The 21,636-nt window shown below is 43.8% G+C and overlaps 1 protein-coding gene across 1 annotated transcript in view; it reads left to right on the top strand.

The window, feature by feature from the left end:
* The window catches only part of Tecta (tectorin alpha), a 68,883-nt gene that overhangs the window by 28,314 nt on the left and 18,933 nt on the right, over positions 1 to 21,636 (top strand). The window contains exons 10-12 of the mRNA XM_036192464.1: positions 1,689 to 2,290; positions 11,286 to 11,847; positions 18,026 to 18,225. Coding sequence (XP_036048357.1) covers positions 1,689 to 2,290; positions 11,286 to 11,847; positions 18,026 to 18,225 — 1,364 coding nt within the window. The remainder of the gene's footprint in view (positions 1 to 1,688; positions 2,291 to 11,285; positions 11,848 to 18,025; positions 18,226 to 21,636) is intronic.

Genomic DNA, 21,636 nt, shown 5'->3' with positions numbered 1-21,636 from the left:
AAAAAGAATGGATTGAGTGGCAGCTACAGACAAGGAACAGCATTTTCTTTGAACTTGGAAAGAGACTATCATGCTATCTGTGTTTAGACATTTTTAACCAGCCCTCTTGTTGGCAGAGCCACACCCCCAATTTAGTAATTTCCCAGAGTGATTTCAGGGGCAGGGGAAAGTTTTATTACTCCACGTCTCTATGTTCCAGACTTTGAGACAAATCCAGACAACACAGTAAGTCATAAGCAACAGCCATTTAAATAAGTCATGTTATTTGCTTTCCCCATAAACCTGCAGTCAGTGCTATAGCATTCATAATTTAGAGACAAGTGTGAAAATCCCTCTATCCAGACATATATAATCAGTGTTGAACTAGCCTTCAACTCCAAAGCCGTATGGTATTGTAGTCAATGGAAATGGAGAGAGTCCTTTAGCCTAGAGGAAAAAAAAAGATTGGCTTTCAGTCCACAGTGCAGAACGATTGAGTTGGTCCTCGTGGGCAGAGCTATTATATCCATGCAATTTATTTCTCTGTAGTGTCCTTCACGTCCTTGGATTATAAGACACTGGCAAGGAAGGATTGTAAGTCTAAGAGCCGAAGAAAGTTATATGAGTGAGATCTTGTTTTCCTAGAGAGGTGGAGACCTTTGCAGATCTTTAGACCACACAGACTTGCAGGCAGACTTCTTCTGTGCTCTTGGATTCTGTCCCTGCTCCTGTCAAATTGTCATGGGGAGAAGTGGGATGCTTACCCAGAACCTCACAGAACATGCTCATCTATGGCAGAGATGATCTGACAAGGAAGGCTTCTGGGAGAAAAAGTGTGCTTTGAGACTCGTGAAAGAGCCATGAGACTTGGCTCTGTAGGGGGGTATCCTGGCAGAGAGCAGTGTGAGGAGAGGCAGAGGGATCACTGCAAACAGAGCATGGTGGGAAGATGAAGGAGACCACAGGGGGCCAGATACAGAGAAATAAAGGACAAAGAGAGAAACATCAGGGCAAGGCTGTATGTTTAGGAGAAAGATGGTCCAGGTGGGGGAGTGTGCTGTTTATTGATACTCGACTATGGACTCAGCATATGAAATTATTAGTCTTCAGAATAATCCTATCAGGTAAATATACCCATTGTTGAACAATAACAACAACGAAAGAGAAACTAGAGCTCAGAGATATGCACACGCCAGCACTGAGAGAGATCTATCTCTATGGTGAGAAAGCAAGTGTTTTTGTAGTGCTTCACACACTGACTTTGGAATCTAAGTAAAGACATCTGCTTGAACACCTGCCCGGTTCTTATCAGGTAGATAAGTTAACTCATTGGCCTCCCATCTCCTCCCCTATAGAATAGTGATAAAAAAAGACTTCTCTTAATCCAGGTGGTTGCGATGAGGCACACAACAGGGCCCAGGAGAGGGTCCACATGCAGCAGGTGTTCAGTACTGGTTTGTAGACAAAGAATCTTCTACATGGAAGATCAAATACACAAATGGAGCCCGTGAGCATCCTCTGACCCTTAATCATCCAGTGAGGATGACAGTATTTAATCATACAGCTTCACTGAGCTCATTGTCCCACACAAATATGAACCCACATGTGATTGCACACATATGTAGCCACACAAATGTGCACACTTCAACATACTTCTGTCTCTACCCACTGTTCATATCTCAAACTTGCCTTTTCTTTGACCACCTCAGCTCTAGAATGCCCAGAGAACAGCCATTTTGAGGAGTGTATGACATGTACAGAGACCTGTGAGACCCTCGCCCTGGGCCCCATCTGTGTGGATAGCTGCTCAGAGGGATGCCAGTGTGATGAAGGCTATGCCCTGCTGGGCAGCCAGTGCGTGACTCGGAGTGAATGCGGCTGCAACTTTGAGGGGCACCAGCTTGCCACCAATGAGACCTTCTGGGTGGACCAGGACTGCCAGATCTTCTGCTACTGCAATGGCACAGACAACAGTGTCCACTGTGAGACCATTCCCTGCAAAGATGATGAATACTGCATGGAAGAGGGTGGCTTATACTACTGCCAGCCCCGTACTGATGCTTCCTGTATCGTCTCCGGCTATGGCCACTACCTCACCTTCGATGGCTACCCCTTTGACTTCCAGACCAGCTGCCCTCTCATCCTTTGCACCACAGGAAGCAGATCTATCTCAGACTCTTTCCCCAAGTTCATTGTAACAGCCAAGAATGAGGATCGGGACCCATCACTGGCCTTGTGGGTGAAGCAAGTGGACGTGACTGTGTTTGGCTACAGCATTGTGATTCACCGGGCTTACAAGCACACTGTGCTGGTGAGTAGTAAAAGGCTAACCTCCAGAATGGATTTGGCACTTATGGAGACAGTGTCCTGGTCCAGCTGGATGCTGCTGAGCCATGGGAGTCCAGCATCCAAAGGAAACCACAGTGTGCCATTATAGAGAGGCCTTGTGGGGGGTGGTCAGAGAGCAAAGGATTGCCCAAGTCACAGGCAGCAAAGTGAAAGCAGAGGCGGTCCTAGCAATAGACCTTAGCTCATGGAAGGATACATCAAGAGCAAAAGTCTAGATTCAAATCTAGCATTGGTAACCACTGTGCAAACTTGGGCAATCCCACAGCCTTCTAGTGCTAGCTTCATCTGTATGAAACTGCATGCCTGGCACAGGCCGTGCTTCTCTCAATGGCACTAATGTCCTCATTTGTCACCCCTACTTTCTGAGATCAACCTGTCATCTGCGTTGTCTGGCCTCCCTGACCCCTTCCATTCTCCCGGTTGGCTGACATAGCATCTGAGTTCCAGAGTCTTGCTCACATTTGGAGCACTTGAGGGCTCTCTATGCTGTCTTTACTCACCAGGGCCTCACAACCCTCTCATCCATAAAGTCTTCTTTAACCATGGTGACAGGAGCTGTAGGGCCAAGGAGTCCTGTGAGCTCCCTGAACAGCCTGTAGACAGCAGCCCCCATGTCAGAGCAGCCCTCCCTGATCCACTGTCTTATCTGGGCCTGATACTAACTACCAGCCAGCTAGCCAGTAGACTATGGGGCTGATTCCCAGGCACTGATTTCGGGGGTGAATCTTCCCCACACAGGGGAACCCATCATCTCCAGTAGAACTTCTTTACATCTTGTAGGCTTTCTTTTTTAAATGCTGGAATAAAGTGAACTAAGCTAAACATAATGGGCTAGTATTAACCCAAGAGATCCTCTTAGTTTTTCTTCCTCCTGGGGGTCCAGCTAGCTTTGACACAGAGAGGGCACAGCTTCTAGAATTGCCTTCTTTTTACATTTATTGGGTAATCTTACTTCTTGGTGTAAGCAGACATTTCCTGTCCCAACCACCTGTTCCCAAACACCTGGCAACCACTTCCCAAATTACCACAAAGAGGCTTATATTAATTATAAATGATGGGCTAATAGCTCAGGCTTATTACTAACTAACTCTTACACTCAAATTAACCCATAATTCTTATCTGTGTTTAGCCATGTACCTTTTCAGTATGACATTCTCATCTTACTTCTATGTGTTTGCTGGTGATGCTCTGACTCTGTCCTTCCTCTTCCCAGAATTCTCCTAGTCTGACTCTCTTGCCCACCTGTCAGCCAATTAGCTTTTTATTAGCAAATGAGAGTAGTACATATTCATAGTGTAGAAAAGGATTTTTCCACAGCATTTGGCATCTAAGGCAGCAGCTTTATTTTGCTATTAGTTAGAATGTTTTTGTTTTGTTTTTGACAAAGAGTTTCACTATTGAGCCCAGGTTGGATTGGAACTGTGACCCAACTGTGACACTTGTCAAGTGAATGACTGAGATGACATCATGACCTTTTCTTTTAAGGTTCCTGTGGGTTTCCTTCTGATGCTGGTCATTTCTTTTGCAATATGAGCTATTAAATGGGCCAATGAGGCTAGTGAGGAATATGCCAGCTGTTTGTCTCTTAGCCATATTAGATTGCTTTTCTTCTTTTAATTTCATGTTCATGTATGTATATAGGTGTCCATGCCTTTCCATGTATGGTGTGTATATCTATATTTGTAAGCCAGAGGTTAAAATTAGGTTTCTTATTTTATCACCACATTATTTTCATTTTCATTTTATCTTAAGTGTATGCGAATTTTGCCTGTGTGTATGTATGTATGTGCACTGCATGTGTGCCTGGTGCCTACAGAGGCCAAGAGAAGACAGTGATCTGATCCCCAGAAACAGAAGTTACAGACAGTTGTGAGCCACCATATGGGTGCTGGGGATTGAACCTGGGTCCTCAGGAAGAGCAGCTGGTGATCTTAACCATTGAGCCATCTCTCCAGCTCCAATTATTATTTTTTGAGACTAGACCTCTCACTAACTGGCTAGATTAGCCTTGCCAACAGGACTCTGGGATTCTTTGGTTTCTTCTTACCAGTGCTGGGATTGCAGGCATGTGTCACCAAGCCTGGCTTTTTATGTAGCTTCTGGGAATTTGTTTGTGCATAAACCCTTTACCAACTAAGCCACTTCCACAGCCTTGAGATCAAAATTTCCAGCAGATGTCTTGAAAGTTGAAGCTGCTCATTGTAAACCTTCTGCCTGTTCCGATTCATCAGAGGTAAAACCCAGGGATCATTCCTGCTGTCTGTGCTATTACCTCACTTTTGGCCTTTCCTCCTTTCACCTTCCCTGACACATTTCTACCCTTAGGTTTATACATTTTCATGCAGTTAATCATCTCCTTGCTATTCACTACCCTTCCACTGTTTTTTTCTTTTCTTTTCAAGGTTGTTGGATATTTTCCCCTCTAAAATACACTTATCTGCTGACAAGCCTTGCCCACCTGCTTTACTACATGGCCCGCTTCTACCTGTCTTGCATGCGGTGTAGATGTCTGAGGTTGTACAGGTTTCTTTTTTAACCTCTTCCTAGTTGTTTGCACAGATAGCTCATTGGATTTTTTGTGTCTTCATTTTCTTCCTATTGCTGTGATAAACACCATGCCCAAAAGCAACTTGGGGGAGAAAAGGTTGATTTGGCTTTCGTCATCAGAGGAAGCCAAGGCAGGAACTAAAGGGAACACGGAGGAACACTGCTTGCTCAGCTTGCTTTGTTTTAGAAAACTCGGGGCCACGAGCCCAGGGGCAGCACTGCCTCCAGTGGTCTGGGCCCTCCCACATGCACCTTGAATGAAGAAAAAGTTCCACAGACTTGCCTACAGGCACTCTGATGGAGGCTTCTTTCCAGCTGAGGTTCCTTCTCCCCAGATGATCCTAGCTTGTGTCAAGTTGACCAAACAACCAAACATCAGACAAGAGGAATAAACAAACAGAACAAAAGAAAACAAAATACCACTAGCCAGCACATTTATGAACACTTCATGCCTCCTCTCTCCTTCAGAGGATCTATCTACACATTCTCTTTGGGTGCCACCTTTCTTTCTCTTCCATTGTTGGGTTAAGCCCCACAAAGAGTCATCCCACCTTCTAGGAACATGCCCTGTCCCAGTTTTATGAAATGCACTCATGGATAAGAGCCATAAGGACCCTCTGCACCCTCTTTATCAGTATCCATATCTCCCTTTTCTTTGAAAGACAGCCATCATTGGATGTCACATACTACCATGATTTCATTTCATCTTGATATATCCTTTTTTCTGTTTGTTTTTTTGTTTTTGTTTTTGTTTTTTGTTGTTGTTGTTGTTTTGAGACAGGGTTTCTCTGTGTAGCTTTGTGCCTTTCCTGGAACTCACTTGGTAGCCCAGGCTGGCCTCGAACTCACTGAGATCCGCCTGCCTCTGCCTCCCGAGTGCTGGGATTAAAGGCGTGCGCCACAAGACTATGTTTCCCAATTTAGGCTACATTCATAAGTACCACAAGTTAAGGCCTCAGTTTATCTTTCTGGGGTACAAAATTCCACTCACGCAGGGTGGTGGTGGTGGTGGTGGCGGCGGCGGCGGCGGTGGCGGCGGCGGCGGCGCATGCCTTTAATCCCAGCACTCGAGAGGAAGAGCCAGGCAGATCTCTATGAGTTCGAGGCCAGCCTGGGCTACCAAGTGAGTTCCAGGAAAGGAGCAAAGCTACACAGAGAAACCCTGTCTCAAAAAACCAAAATTAAAGAAAAAAAATTCCACTCACAACAGGGTCAACTAGAGAGAAAAGAACACCAAGGATGAGGAGATGAAGGAGTCATGAGGACTCCTGGCCAGGACCCTTCTTTCTAAGTGCCATGCTGGGAACAGAGTACATAGCTTTCAAACTCCTGACAAGAAGGCCAAATTCAGGCAGCACTGAAGGCTTTTTACTTTGGGAGCCCATGGGATAGATTTAGCAGTTCCTTTGAATTATTAATATGCATTACAGGACCTGCTTATTCAGTGATTTGCATTTGTTTTTCCCATGATGTTATTATTAGTCACCATAGCTGAAGAATAATGGCTGTCATCATGACAGTGTGAAATAAAGTACAAGACCAACTAGCCCAGAGCCCCAGGTCACCATCGGTGCTCCTAGAAGTGGAGGATGACATAAAAGTCACTCCCTGAGACATGCGATTTTTTTTCTATGATTCTGACCTTCTTGTACACTGAACTGTGCTGCAGGAAATGAGAAAATCAACAAGGCCAAATGAAACTGAAAACAAACATGCTCTGTATAGACCAGGTAGGGCTGTGGAGGAGCCTCTCGACCTCTGATTAGGCTTTGGAGCTGCACTCTGATGCAATTTGCTTCAACAAGCTTCTCTGCGCTAGGAAATGAAATTTTAGCCAGGCAGTAGTGGTGCACGCCTTTAATCCCAGCACTCAGGTGGCAAAGCCAGGTGGATCTCTGCGAGTTTGAGTTTGAGGCCAGCCTGGTCTGCAGAGTCAGATCCAGGACAGGCACCAAAACTACATGGAGAAATCCTGTCTTGAAAAAACAAAAATAAATGAATGAATGAATGAAAATTTTTTAAAAATCTCTGTGTCTATGCATACACATTCATGTGTTTGGGTATAAGCACGTGAATTCCATACAGGATGCATATGGAGGTCATAGGACAATATTGGATGCTGGTCCTCAAATTCCACCTTATCTGATATAGTGTCTCTCATTCCTCACTGAGTTCACCATGCCTGCTGGCCTGGAAGCATCTGTAGATTCTCCTATCTATGCCTCTTATCTTCCCACAGAATACAGGATTAAGGACATGTGCCACTGTGTTCAGCCTTCTGTGTATTCTTGGGACTTGAATCCAGGTCCTCGTGATTATATAGGAAGTATCTCCTCAGCCAAAGAATGTGTTACACAATGGCATGAAGAATGAAAAAAAAAAAAAAAAACAGCAAAAGTAATTAAACATGGTTTCCCTCATAAGAAGGAAACTAAGAGTCTAGTGGGAGAAATGGATCTAGCATTCAAGGTCAGCATAACCTTGCAAAATGAAACATGCAAAAATGTTCTGCACAAAGGGCACGACACAGAACAGAATTTGTCTAGGTCAGCTTTAGGGCTTCAGGGAAGGCTTCTTGGAAGAGGTGTCCCAGATCTAAAAGTGAAGGAGCCTGTCTACTAGGCAGAGAGTGAGCTGAGAGCATCTGGGTCAGGGAAGCACCAGGGCAGACCCAGAGAGAAGGCAGAGTGTGGGGTGTGAGGATGAAATCTACAGAGGGAAACCATCACTGAAATGCCAACATGTGATCTCTCCAGTAAAGTCAGAGCTCTCTGCCATAGTTCCACATCCGCAGGCTTAACCAATATCATAAACCGTGGGTATGATATTTGTATCTATTTGCATATGCAGTTTTTTTTCACTCTCCCCTAAACTATGTGGTACAGCATTGTTAGCATGGCATCTACTCCTTACAGGTAACTTGAAGATGGTCATGCAAGTGTGTCCACCTCTTTGATATTGTCACAAAGCATCATCATCTGCACAGCTAATACCTGAGTTACACACACACACACACACACACACACACACACACACACACACCCCACCACCACCACCACCACCACCACCAACAACAACAACAACAAACAAAATAATTCATAATGCTTTAAGTAAATCTATGATTTTGTGTTGAGTTGAACAGGGGAACATGTGGTTGAATAGGCCTGATGGACAATGTGTGTAGGTTCTATGGATAGAATGCCAGTATTTTACAGAAGGGTCTCTAGCATCCTTGGAGTTGGTATCTTCGGGGGTGATGGGTTCAGTTCCCTCTGAACATAGAGATATTTATGTGTGGTAAGTACTGTCCTTGTGCCTTCTACTCGCCCTCTGAGGTACCTTTATCTCCACCCATCTAACACTTTGGCAATACCAGCCTCCTACTTTCCTTCTGCCTGACCTCCTCTTCCTGAGGTCCCTAGTCTTCTTATTGCCAGAGAAAGTCGCGGCAGTGGGTTATGACACAGGGCATCATGGGGCAACAGAGACAGGGAGACTTGAACTTGTTAGAGTTGGAGGGTATGCGTCCTTTCAAGGTTCTCTTCGGCAGTGACATGTGCAAGGTTTAATCCCATTATTGCACCTCCCTGGGATGGTATCTCCCGTGTGACATCAGGTAGGAAAGAACTCAGAATACCAGAAGAGCAAGCTGCACTCATTGGCCAGGAGTGTGAGCCTTCAGAGTGGCTCTGAGTGTCGGTGGCCTCCCCTTCCCTGGTGATCTGTGTTGGCACATGACCCGCCTGCTTCTACTTTAAGGCTTCCTGTTGGAAAACAAGCTGTGTTCTGCCTTCTTTGTCCTCCCTCCATCCTTGAGGAATCGTGTCTCTTATTCTCCCCCTGCCCAGACGCAGGCATCTCTCCTTCCCCTTGTCCCTAACCCCGTGGATGCAGCCTGCCTGCCCTCTTCCTTTCCTCCCATGTCTTCAGCCTTTACTTTCCCTGATAACCACAAACATGCTTACTCTACACCAAAGCCCATCCCTCCTCAAGCTCTCTCCCATCCCTCTTCCCTTCCTTGCAAAACTCCTCTGTGGGCCATCCTTCTTTCTGGATCTCCTACTTGTTACTTTATGTACAGTGTATTTTGTAATCTGACTTCTGATCTCATTATTCTATTTAAATTCTCCTGTTAAGATCTTAGATAACCTCCCCTCACCCAAAGTGTGACCTCCATAGGTCAGGCTTTCTGTCATGACACTAAAAATGAGGCTGTCCTTCCAGCCTCTCTGTTTTCAGATTACCTTCTACTCCCAATGTTGCATTTGATTTTCCATCAGCACTAAAGTGTGATCATCTTTCATTGTTAGGAAGCTGTTTTGTTTGGTCTGGGCTTTTGCTTGAGTTATGCTCCTTCCTTGGAGTTCCCTTTATCTTCTCTCATTCCTCCTCACCTCACCTACCCAATGCATTCTTTAAGACTCCATGTGAGTATCATCTTCTGCAGACCCTTCTGAGTCTGTCCCCCGGGCTGAGTCTGAAGCCCATGCATCTCTGTACCTGTGTCACTGCTTTTATCAGACAGTCTCACTATCAAGTCCTTGCCTTGCTGGAAAAGGAAGGAGCTCATGCCTTGCCCCAGCCTAGCACAAAGCTTGGTAGATTGTAGTTGCCACACTAATATCTGTTAGATGAATGGATTCTGCCTAGAAAAATGTGCATAGAAGCAGAGAGCTGAGATGAGTGTTGAGGGGTGAATATGGACCTAGAGAAAGGGCATAAAGGAAGGACCTTCTTGGTATCTTAGGGGAAGAAGGTTCCTTAGAAGCAAGCTTCAAGACAGGGCTTCTTAAGAAAGTGAGGGAAAGCTTAGGGGAGGAGATAAAGACTGGCATTAGATTCTGGGATACTAGATACTCTGAAAATAACCTACATCATAGAGATGGTCACCAATGTGGGCCATTCATTAGCCAGGGGTTGCCTTGTGTGGACCATGGACATCTGTGTTAACACTGTACCACAGTCACAGTCACTGGTATGAGTCACTTGGCCAGGACAAGGAAAACAACTTCACTCTTGAATCATAGGAAATGGTGGGCTAAGATAGTGTGCTTGGTTTTTTGGGAAATTAAACTGTGAGGTATATAGGAAGTCATAAAGAGAGGTGGACATAATGGATGCTTCTAATCTTGCAGGTAAGACAGATGCTCCTATAACCAGATGTACCAAAAGGGAGGTTTGATGTATATCTTAATTGTCATATGCGTATGTTTGACCTACAGGAGAATATAAAAGAATTATAAATATAAAATGTTCAAATCTTAGATGGTCTTTTAATTAAAACAAACAAACAAACAAAAAACAAAATAAAAACAAACAAACAAAAAAAAACCCAGAGCCAGAGTTCAGGGTGAAAGCCAAAAGATCAGAGAAGCAGAACAGTAGAAGCCTGATCAGATTTCAAGGCAGCTACCTAGTGTGGTACAGCCCAAGATGGGGATCCAGGGAGAGCCCCAAACCCACCAGGAGAGAAGAAGCCAAAGAGACAGTTGTCTTCGTGAGGGAACGTGAGAGAGCAGCTAACTCCTACGTTTTTTTTGTTTTTGTTTTTGTTTTGTTTTGTTTTTGTTTTTGTTTTTGTTTTTTTTTTGAGCTGCCCGAAACTTATGGTGTTTGCTGCAGAGAGGCTACAACAAAAACTTAGCCAGTGGGTTAGGGACTCCAGCCCACGTGGGATGGAGACTCTGGCCACGTGCAGCTCCAGCCTGAGCTGGGCCTGCAAGGCCACAGGCAAGTGGCTTTTTCATGAATTTGTGCCCCACAAGTTGGATGCCAGATGTTGTTTGAATCTTAGATGGTCTCTTAATAAAAAAAACCCAGAGCCAGAATAACATGCTGTGCTTGCCCAGGCAAGGGAGTGATTCTAGTAGCCATGGTTCTAGACTCAGACAATCTTGCATTATTGGAGAGGCAACATGGGAGTAGGTCTGAGGATGAGAGAGATGCTAGTGTTGAGTGGTGTGTCTGGCAGAGGAACCAACAATCATCTTCAAAAAAAATCCCAAGGGAATGAATAAATTGGAGATTGCCTAAAATAAATCCACAGTAGAGCTAGAAATAGAAACACAGGAATTCTAGGTTTTGGTATTTTATTCTCAATGTTAATTGAATTTTTATTACACTCTCATTACCTTAGAGAAAACAATTTGAACTCCTAGGGGAAAATAATGCTGTGTAAACAAACAGAAGGCACTGAAATAAATAGGTATGTTAGTGTACAAAGGATAGTCATTTAAGTCTGTTCAAATCCTAATAATAAGAGTTGACTGGCATAAACAACACTCTACAAAGCCCATGAACTACCTGGGCAAGCCCCCTGTGGAATGTGTCCTTCAAGAGACTGGTGACTAAGAGGACTGAGGAATCTTCACGCCAACTGTGCTTTTCTGTTCTCTCCCTGTCTCCTACAGGTCAACAATGAGCGGTTGTACCTGCCCCTGAAGTTAGGACAAGGGAAGATAAACATTTTCTCTTTTGGCTTTCACGTGGTGGTGGAAACTGACTTTGGCCTGAAGGTTGTGTATGACTGGAAAACCTTCCTGTCCATCACTGTCCCCCGGAGTATGCAGAACAGCACCTATGGCCTCTGTGGACGCTACAATGGCAACCCTGATGATGACCTGGAGATGCCCATGGGGTTGCTTGCACTGAGTATCAATGAGTTTGGGCAAAGCTGGGTGAAGAGAGACACCTTCTGCCAGGTGGGCTGTGGGGACCGCTGCCCATCCTGTGCCAAAGTTGAAGGTTTTTCCAAAGTACAGCAGCTGTGCAGCCTCATCCCCAACCAGAATGCTGGCTTTGCCAAGTGTCACAGCAAAGTCAACCCCACCTTCTTCTACAAAAACTGTCTGTTTGACTCCTGTATTGATGGGGGTGCTGTGCAGACAGCCTGCAGCTGGCTACAAAACTATGCCAGCACCTGCCAGACTCAAGGGATTGCAGTGACTGGCTGGAGGAACTACACGTCCTGTAGTGAGTCCATCTTCTCTCTTTCTTTCTTGCTCTTCCTCATTTCTGACAGGTGTGGGAGGCTGGTCTACCAACTCCATAGAAGCGAGAGCAAATTGAAAAGAGTGGCTTCAGAATATGCACTTTACAACAGAGTCTATTATCTGAAACAGAAGGTGTAACCTCCTACAGTTTCCTTTTTTTTCTCTGTAGAGAGGGGTCAACACCATGAATTTGATAGGTTGCCCTGCAGGATGGCATGAGACCATGTATCTAAAGCACAGAACACCATAAGCTGCATTTGAATCCCAAGTACACGATAAAATGCTTCCCAGAGACTAATGGGGGAAGAGTTGGATGGCTAGCTTGTTCATTGACTCTAGAACCTCATGGGTCCATCATTGCATGGATAACTTACATACCTTCCTTATATATGTTCTTCTGTTTGAGATATATATATATATATATATATATATATATATATATATATATATATATATATATATATATATACACACACATACATATCATATATTAGTCTTCATTATATATATATATATATGTGTGTGTGTGTGTGTGTGTGTGTGTGTGTGTGTGTCTGTGTGTCTGTGTGCATGTATATAATATAGTCAACTTCATGACTGTAGAGCATGGTGAGATATTGAGAGCATTAGAAAAGGGAGTGGAGTTCATGGATTCTAGCCTCAAATTGGAGTAACCAACTCACTTTCCCTCTCTGGTACTCAGCTTCTTCTCTGAAGAGCAGCCATAATGTTGCCTGTACCACTTACCGACAGTAACATCAGAAGTGTCAAATCAGATCATTGGAATCCCAGCACACAATACATGCTAGGTGGTGGTATTATATTAATGACTTGCTGTGAGTCAACCCCACTGCTAAAATACTCTATCAGTGTTATCTCATTAATTCTTTCTAATAACCCGATTAGCAAAATTGAAACTCACGGAATTTGAGTACCTTGACTAAGGCTAGACAGTCTCAATGGCAAGGTTGGATTTGACCTTCTCACCCCAACACCCATGTGCTACACTAGTGGCTTCTACACTAGAGGAGAAGAGTTAGTTAGAATATTTGCCAGCATCCATCATGTGCACATAGGAAAAAGTTGATGATGAAACCACCATGGGTCTTTAGTTAACTTGCCGTGTCCTATTTTCTCATCATAGTCTCATTAACTATAGCACATTTCTTTGTATAAAAGATCTGATTGTATTAAAAGGCTGCAAATTAACGCTGGTTGCTCAGAGCTCTAAATAAGGGGTGCAGCAGGCTCCACAGAGAACAAACTCTCATTTTCATTCTGGAAAGGGGAGATTTGGATGCAGAGCTGTTGTGGTTTAATGATCAGTCAGCCTGCATTCCATACTCAGCCATTGGATTCATGGAAACTGTTAGAGATGGAGAGAGGAGGAAGGGGAGGGAAGAGATTCCAAGACTGTGTCATCCAAGTTCAGTTCTCAAGCAAGGAAGGCAGGGGACATGCCGTGGATGACTGTCCAGACAAATCAGCCTCTAGTGTTGTCAATCAAACAAATGTGTCTACAAAAGGTCTGGGACTAGGGCAATCGCCAGGGCTACTGGGGATTCACTGGAGTTGGTATAGTGGGACTGGAGTGTTTGTCTTCATCTAACTCAGAAAACCAGGCTCTTGGCAGAGAGACCTAAGCATGGCATGGAATCAGAAAGCAAGTTTGGAAGGGGAGCTGCAGCCTGCTTTTTCTTGAGGTCTGTCACAGGGAGCTAGCTCTTTCTCTGGAGCCTCACATCTTGGCTCTGATACTCTGGGATGGCTGAAATGGATTGGACAGTGAGGGTTGGGGAGAGTCAGGTATAATGTATGTCAAATGCCATCATGTCTAGCTGTGATGAATAAGGAAATACATTAAAGGAGCTAACATCAACAAGAACTCACTGTCAACTAATGGGCCTCAGCTTTTGTCACTCATGGGTTGGAGAAAGAATTGAGTTAGGAAGCCTTATGACCCTCCATCTGAGGACAGAGTTACTCTGTGATGGAGTTTGACTTGTGATATGAAAAAGATTTTTCATTTCCTCCTGTCCTCCCTACCAGCAATCCAGTTCTCTCTCCTCTTTGGAGTTCTGTCCAAACACTGGTTGCCTCCTGTGTGCACTGGCTGACCTAGTCACAGGGACTTTCATGGCACTGAGACTCAAGTCTGCCCGCCTCAGTCTCTTAGCCTTGGATTCCATCTCTGCCATAGCTGCCCCCAGTTTGTCCCAGGCTGACACATCACAGTCAGCGAGCGACTGAGAATGGATCCCAGTGCAGAGTGGCTTAGCATTTCCTGTTTCAGCATTTCCAAACGGGTAAAGATCCAAAATACAGAGCAGATGGGAGGATGGTGGATGTGAATGGGCAAGAAAGAGGAAAGCTGCAATGAGGACAAACGTACCTTTGGAAGATGGTATGTGGGCGGGATGGGGAAGGGGCAGGGTTGCAGGTGGCTTGACTTTCTAATTTGAGTTTTTCTAATTTGAGATATTCAGCAGGAAGCCTGGCCTGGCAAGATCCTTTGTATCTTAGGTGACTTTGACCTCTGGGAAGTTGGGGTCATCATTCCTTTAGAAATTAACTCAATTCATCATTCACATGTTAGCTATAAAAACGGTACTTTTAGTAGAAAGAAGCTGGGGGTGGGGGCTAAACCAAATTGCCCATTCAACATGCGCTTTATTGGTAACAAGGTAAAATGCCAATTTTTCTCAACAGTATCGGCTGCTCCTATCAATGGAATAATTTATTACTCAATTACGTTATTTGTACCCATGTTGAACAAATGGCCTTGGAGGGAAAATGGGAGATAAATTGTCTTAATTACTAGCCCCACCTAAAATCCCATAAACTGAGGCTATTGAGCTAATTTTAGTTGCTTCATGAGGGATGTGGAGCAGGAGATGGTGAGAACATAGTAAGAGGTGCAAATTGTAGCTAAGTAGGCAGTGCTCCTTAGCTCTTGCCATGTACCATGCCCTGTTCAAGAGGTGGCATGTGGACTTGTGGACTCCTTCTAGAGGGGGAAACTGAGATGTATACAGTGTCCATAAAGAAAGCAACTTGGGGGAGTGGGAAAGTGTGTGCAGAGACAGTGTTTCCCCATTAGCCACTGGGAACTGCTGTCTCTCTGACCCCCATCTAAGCACTCGGCATATGATCAGTCAAAATTGATTAGCATCATCAGTCTGGGTTTCCTCTTTATCAGAGTCTAGTCATTAAGGATTTGCTTTACTTATTCACCTGCAAATCTAACAAATTCCTGTTGATTAATTTTTAAAAATGAATAGCTACTACAACTATTCCCACCGTCAATGACAACATCGAAATCGTGGAAGTACAAGTATCTTGTTACTCATGGGAAGGAAAAGGGAAGAATGAGCTGGCGGCTTCTAAACTTTCTCATGCTAGCAGCTGCCTGGTAAGAGAGCAGCAACATCGACCCCATTTTGTAGGGGTGAAAATGAGTTCAGAGAACGCAAGGAACCTGTGCAAGGTGACCCTGCCTGTTAATGATAGAACCAGGGTTCAGAGCCAGGTTGGTCTGATTCCAAAGAGCTTTTTCATTCCACTCTGTTACATTGCTTTTCAGAGGCATCTGTGCATCCTGCCATCCACCCAGGCCCAATTTTAAATAGGTCTTCTGGCATCAACAGGAGTCATGTTCTTAACACAATACACATGACCCATCATCATTCTCCAGCTCCCAGAAGCACATTTAGAGGGTAGAGAAGCAATAAATCAGTGTTAGAAATTTGAAAACTTCATTTTGACAGTCAGTTGTCTATTGATCACCCACCATGTTCTCAGTGCTGTTTGGATGCCAGGGAAGAAACCAAGGTCTTAAATATGCAGAGATGAGTGTCTTCTCGGATATGACAACAGCCATACTTTGCTACTCATACTTTTTATTAATAGTGTTAATATTCTATTAATCAATTAATACTCACTGTTAATACTTTCACAGGAACAAGTTAGCTAGCACAAGTTCACAACAAGAATAAAACACAACATTGGAAAGACAAACTGACTAAAAGATGAGCATATCAGCAAAAGACTTGATGACCTAATCAACAGAATCAATATATAGCAAGCCTGGTTTCATATAACTTGAGGAAAGGAAGATTCATCTAATAAATAGTATGGAGATGGTGGGAAAACTCTCTTGGAAAAAATAAGAGTTCAGTCTTTCCTTCACTTCTGGGTACAAAATACAGTCCAGAGAGAATAAAGATTAAACATTTAAAAATTGAATTATGAAGTACTAGAACGAAACAAAGGAGTTTGGATTTTTTTCTCCTAATCACACACTCAAAGCTGTTAAGGAAAACCAGATAAATTTGACCTCATAAAATCTTTACCTCTCTACATGGCAAAACATAATTAAAAAAGTGCCAATTTTTTGAAAGAGGCAAAGTCAGAAACAAATGATAAATATTTTATAATACATGCGACACACAAAAGCACATTTTTAATTTATAAAGAGCACTTACAGTTTAATAAGAGGAAACTTCAACAACACAGTGTGCAATGGATGAGAAAAGGCAATTCTCAGGAGGCAGAAAAATGATTACAAACAAATGGAAAGACAATCAGGCTCAAAGAAATGCAGACTAAATGCACATACAGCAGAAATAGGATTTTTATTTTTTCTTTCCACATTTCCAGAAATCAGAAAATTTGCTTGTAGTCATCAAGACCTCAGGATACCAAATCTCCTTGGTCTTTCCTTGGTACAACCTCTTCCTTTACAGGGCAGCTCGATGGTATCTGCTAAAGACAAAGGGGCTGGAGGCGCAGTTCAATGGCAGAAAGCTGAACTAGCATGTGTGAGGCCTGGGATGGATCAACAGCACAGCAGCAGCAGCAACAACAACAATAATAATGGCGTTCCTATCCCTTGGCTTAAAAATTCCACTTTTAGGAACTTATTCTATAGCCTAATTTATGAGGGCAAAAGTACACATACAATGATATTCATATAAAAGGCACACACCTTGAGCTGTGTAAAGACAGGCAGTCAAGACTGAATAGAAGAAATATTGTCATGAAAAAGCAATGTGCAGCAAGATTTGTAGATTATGCTCTCATTTATGTAAAAACCAAGGCTGTGCATAAGATGCATGGACACGCATCTGTATGCATGGGCAATTTATGCAAGAACCCGCTGTAATTTGTTAGTTATTGCGCTTAGGCAGTTTGTATTTTCTAGGACATGAGGATATTATCTTTTGAACTAAACATTTTTGAAAATATAATAACATACTATGGTAGCGCTTATACAAACATACCCATGCGTCAAAATTCTTAGGACTATGCACTCTAACAGAGCCTCTTTGCCACCAGATGAAGGGTAACCGCCCCCTCAAAGCATCCATATAGTGTAGAGTAGAAGTTTCCACAGAAATGATTATTGTGCTTTTAGTGTGCATTGATTAAGATAGCAGCTTCTATAAAACCTTCAAGCAAGACTTGCTTTAATGATTGGTTAATACTTATTGAACACTCTGTGCCTGGTGCTCTTCTAAGCATACAAATTCAGATCCCAATATTGTTCACCAATATTTCGCTTACCTTCCACCAATGCATCTCAGAACTGGTAGAACATAACTTATTTAGGTCAATTTGCACACTCGCACACACACACATACACACATACACACACGACAAAGTACACATTTTCAGACATCATGTGCTTCAGGAGTCTCTTGTTGATAAGCCACTGGTATAGCATAAGGTTTTGAGGTGAGGGTAAACGATATCGATAATAGGAAGAGGGTACTACATCCCGATTCTCTAAGTGGGGTCTGAAGAATAGGGAGTTGGGGTAAGCAGGATATGAATAAGAGGATCAATATGAATGAAGCCCGGGAGCCGGGGCTGGTGTGCATGCCTTTTCTAGCCCAAGTGGGGATTTGTTGTGTCTGGTGGGTTTTTACAGTGGCAGGGAATAAAGGCTGCAAAAGCCAACACTGAAGAAAGGACAAAGATTCTGTGAGGAGACTCTGGCCCCTTCTCTCTGCACACCAGGCTGTTATTTAAGGGATAAGGGATTAGGCAGAGGCTTTTTCTAAGCCAAGGGTATCAATGAGGGAGAGGTGCAAGCCTCATACCTGGCTGTGAGAAAGCCATTTACAGCTCCTTGTGACTAGTTCCTTCTGTTCCAGCCGTCACCTGCCCTCCCAACAGCCACTATGAGAGCTGTGTGAGTGTCTGCCAGCCTCGCTGTGCCGCCATCCGCCTGAAGAGTGACTGCAATCACTACTGTGTGGAAGGCTGCCAGTGTGACGCCGGCTATGTCCTCAATGGCAAGAGCTGCATCTTACCCCACAACTGTGGCTGCTACTCAGATGGCAAATACTATGAGGTGGGTACAGGAGGCCGCTGGCCTCTTTCTCCACACCAGGCTGGCTTCATCTCCAAGGCCAAGCGGGCAGCCAGAACTGCCCAGGCTTCCTCCTCCTTTATGATGAATGTAGGGCTTACTGTAGGGTAGGTGAGCTGAAGCTGAGACATTCATTAAGTAGTATTTTGGGGAGGCCTATGCTCTCTGTGAGATTTGGAATTGCAGCCAGGCCTCCCCGCTCCTGCCTCCTCTGCATGGGCAAGGCCTCCTCCTCTCTCTGATGCCTTTCTGACTGCCTTCCTGTAAATCTCCGTCTGAAAGCTTCTGACGGGACTCTAGTTTGGAAATACAGTGGCTGTGAATCTGACATTTGTGGCTGTCTCCGTTAAGGATGTTTTTAAGCAGAAAATATGGGGCTGGAGGCTGGGAGGAGTGGCCTTCCCTCTCTGGCTATGGAAGCTCCCACACATGTGCGATTTGTTATCCTGATATCATCCCTAGGAAGCTGAGTCTGGACTGCTTCCTTGCAGCCTTCATCCCACCTTTTGCCTCTCCCAGGATGGGGGCCAGGGGTACATAAACAGAATGCTCATGAAGAGGGCCCTCCTCCACATTTCCCAAGGAAACATATGGGCTTGCTAAATCATTTTACCATTTAGATTTGGGGAAAGAGGCAGTACTGGGGATAGAACACAGGTCCTTGAACATGTTGGGAGAGGGGTCTACCACAGAGGCACATCCCTAGCCCTCTAATATTAAATGTTCCATAACACCAAGCTAAGAAGAGCCTTGAAAAGGTCTTCAGTCAGTGATTTTTGCCAATATTCTTTTAAATGTGAGTAGACTCACATACTGAGCTTTCACTGGCTGTGTGCCAGCTACTATTTGAGTAGGATTCAGAGAACAAGGAATTGTATTCCCTGACTTAAGGGACTTAAAAATACCTATTCGGGAGAGAAACAAAAATTGTGCTTTAAAGAAGAGAACAATTACAAAATAACATATCAACAAGTGAAAAATGACGCCCCGCAGAGCAGATCAATTTTAAATGAAGGTGGGAGTGCTTGCCAGAAATCTAATTGAAGTGTCTGAACTGGAACTCAACTAGGCAAAAATAAATAATGTCTCCTTTCTGTAAAGATGCATTGACTCATTTGAAATTGACTGAGCTGCCTTTATTTGGGGAATAAATAAAAGAATAGAAATGTAGGCATTATGCTCAATTTCATTTTCATTGGAAAAGACATCTGGAGGTTGTATTAGAAAGACAGGGTGAACGTAACATGGAATCATAGGATTATTAAGAGAGCTTCTCTGGAGAGCTAGTGCCCAAATTAACTCTTAGGAAGATCATTTGAAAAGAAGAGGCAGGACGTTTGGAAGAAAGTCATTTCAGTGTTCTCTGAATCTGGGAGCGATTATAACCAGGCTCCAGACTGCAAGAGCACTCTTGGAAACTCTGCTCCTAGCCTGGAGATGGCCCAAATGGGTCTGTCTGTTAGCTGTGTCATGCGCCCCTCCACAGGGATCCTAAGTGTCAGTGTGGCCGAAGGGAACAGCGCTTGAGCTTGGCCCTGACGGTTTCCCTGTTGGAGGATTGACAGTGAACCAGCTGTGTCATTTCCCTGACCTTCTGCTTCCCTATGAAGGAAATGTGGCTGAAAGTGACTCCTCAATGGGGTCATCTATATGCCCCAGGCTAGTTGCCCAGCCTGGTACCTGGCATTCAGTCCTTCAGTGATTGGCAGTGGCTGTTGTTATGGTGGTGGCTCTTATTCTCTTGAGAAATATTTTGTAAATAAAAAAAATAAATCCAGACATGTTAGTGAAATAGTGTGTATAGAACACTCAGAACACTCCAGAAAGTCTCATAACAACCCTTGGCAACCATTAGTTCTATAAACATTATTATCTGGTTTCTCATCAGAAAGTCAGTGGGTTTTGATGACAGCTTATATCTGGGAAGTGGCAGAGTCACAGAACAAATAATCCACATCCATTTGCCTCAATTCAAACAAGCTTGGAGGCTTGTTTATACAGCAGATTTCTTTGGAAATAAAGAGAGAACACATCTACTCATTAGCATGTAGGATAATCACCCAGCTGTCGTTGTCATGTCTAATTAAGGTAAAGAAAGCAGCATGGGGCCAGCACTTTCCTCTGATGCTGGTTTCACAATCAAGTTCTTCTGTGAGTGAGTTATTTACCCCTGATCATATCCACAAACATCAGGTTATTTTTTCCTTCCCACCGATGGTAATGTCTGTGTTCTTATCAAACAGAGGCCAGACCAACCACTCAATTATTGTATAAATCTGATAAAAGAAATGAGTCAGTTTGTGAAGCTTCTGGGCCCCAGAATATGTTGTAGATCTAGAGGGAGCAAGGACCTGGCTTCTGATGTCTTCACTTGGAGGATGAGTGATGCACTGGTTGGAAGAGCTTGCCCTCTGTTCACCCTTGAATCTGAGTCACAATCAGTCAGTCTCAGGGTATTGTTAAATCTGTAGTCAAAGAAGAAAACAGTGACCAGACAGAATCATAGGCCCCTTTCGGTGTCTTAAGACATCTTTTCTGTCTGGTGAATTGATATAAATTGCTCATCTCTAATCCAAAGATCTGAAATACAAAGTGCTACAGAATATAAAGCCCTTTGAGCACTGACCTGATGCTATAAGTAAAAAATTGCACAGTATGAAACTTTGATACAAGACATGTAAAGTATTGTATTAAATTATCGCGCTAAATGTACAATGAATATGTTAAACAGGAATGAATTTCGTGTTTGAAAATGGGTCCTATTCCCAAGATATCTCATCATATACATGTGATTACGCCAAAGTTTGAAAAGATCCCGAATCAAGACTCTTCTGGTCCTTAGCTCTTATGACAAGGGGTGCTCCACCTGAAAGGCACAGAGTGGCCCTTTCTCTCACGGTCTACTTATTGTGGTTCTCCCACATGGACGGCCATGACTGTTTCCCAACATTCCCAATCTAGAGCAAGTACAAGATGAAGACTATAAACTCTACCAAGTAGAATTGTGTCTACAGATTCTTGCCCATCTGGGGAAGAATATAAAACAATGTCTGCTCCTGTTGAGGAGACACTGTGCTGTAGGCATTTAAGTGATTTTGAGTAATTCCTCTGAAGGAAGCTGAGTGGCTCTTCTGTAAAAATAGCAACAGTGAGTATGTATTGAGTGGTTACTTGATGCCAGGGAATGTGCTTTACATGTCTTACTTAATTTGACCTTCACAACTGCCCTGGGAGATGCGATTTTGACCTCCAATTCAGATGAACAAACTGACACTATGGGAATTAGTGATGTTCCCCAAATGGCATATATAGGGTGACAGGGCTGGGATGGACGTTTGAATGGCCTGATCCTAGAGCTTTCCTTTATGAGACCTAGGTGTTGGCTAGACATCT

The sequence above is a fragment of the Onychomys torridus genome, chromosome 7, assembly GCF_903995425.1.
Source record: "Onychomys torridus chromosome 7, mOncTor1.1, whole genome shotgun sequence".
Taxonomy (NCBI): Eukaryota; Metazoa; Chordata; class Mammalia; order Rodentia; family Cricetidae; genus Onychomys; species Onychomys torridus.
Note: the sequence above shows the minus strand (reverse complement) of the source record. Positions and strands in the feature narration are given on the sequence as shown.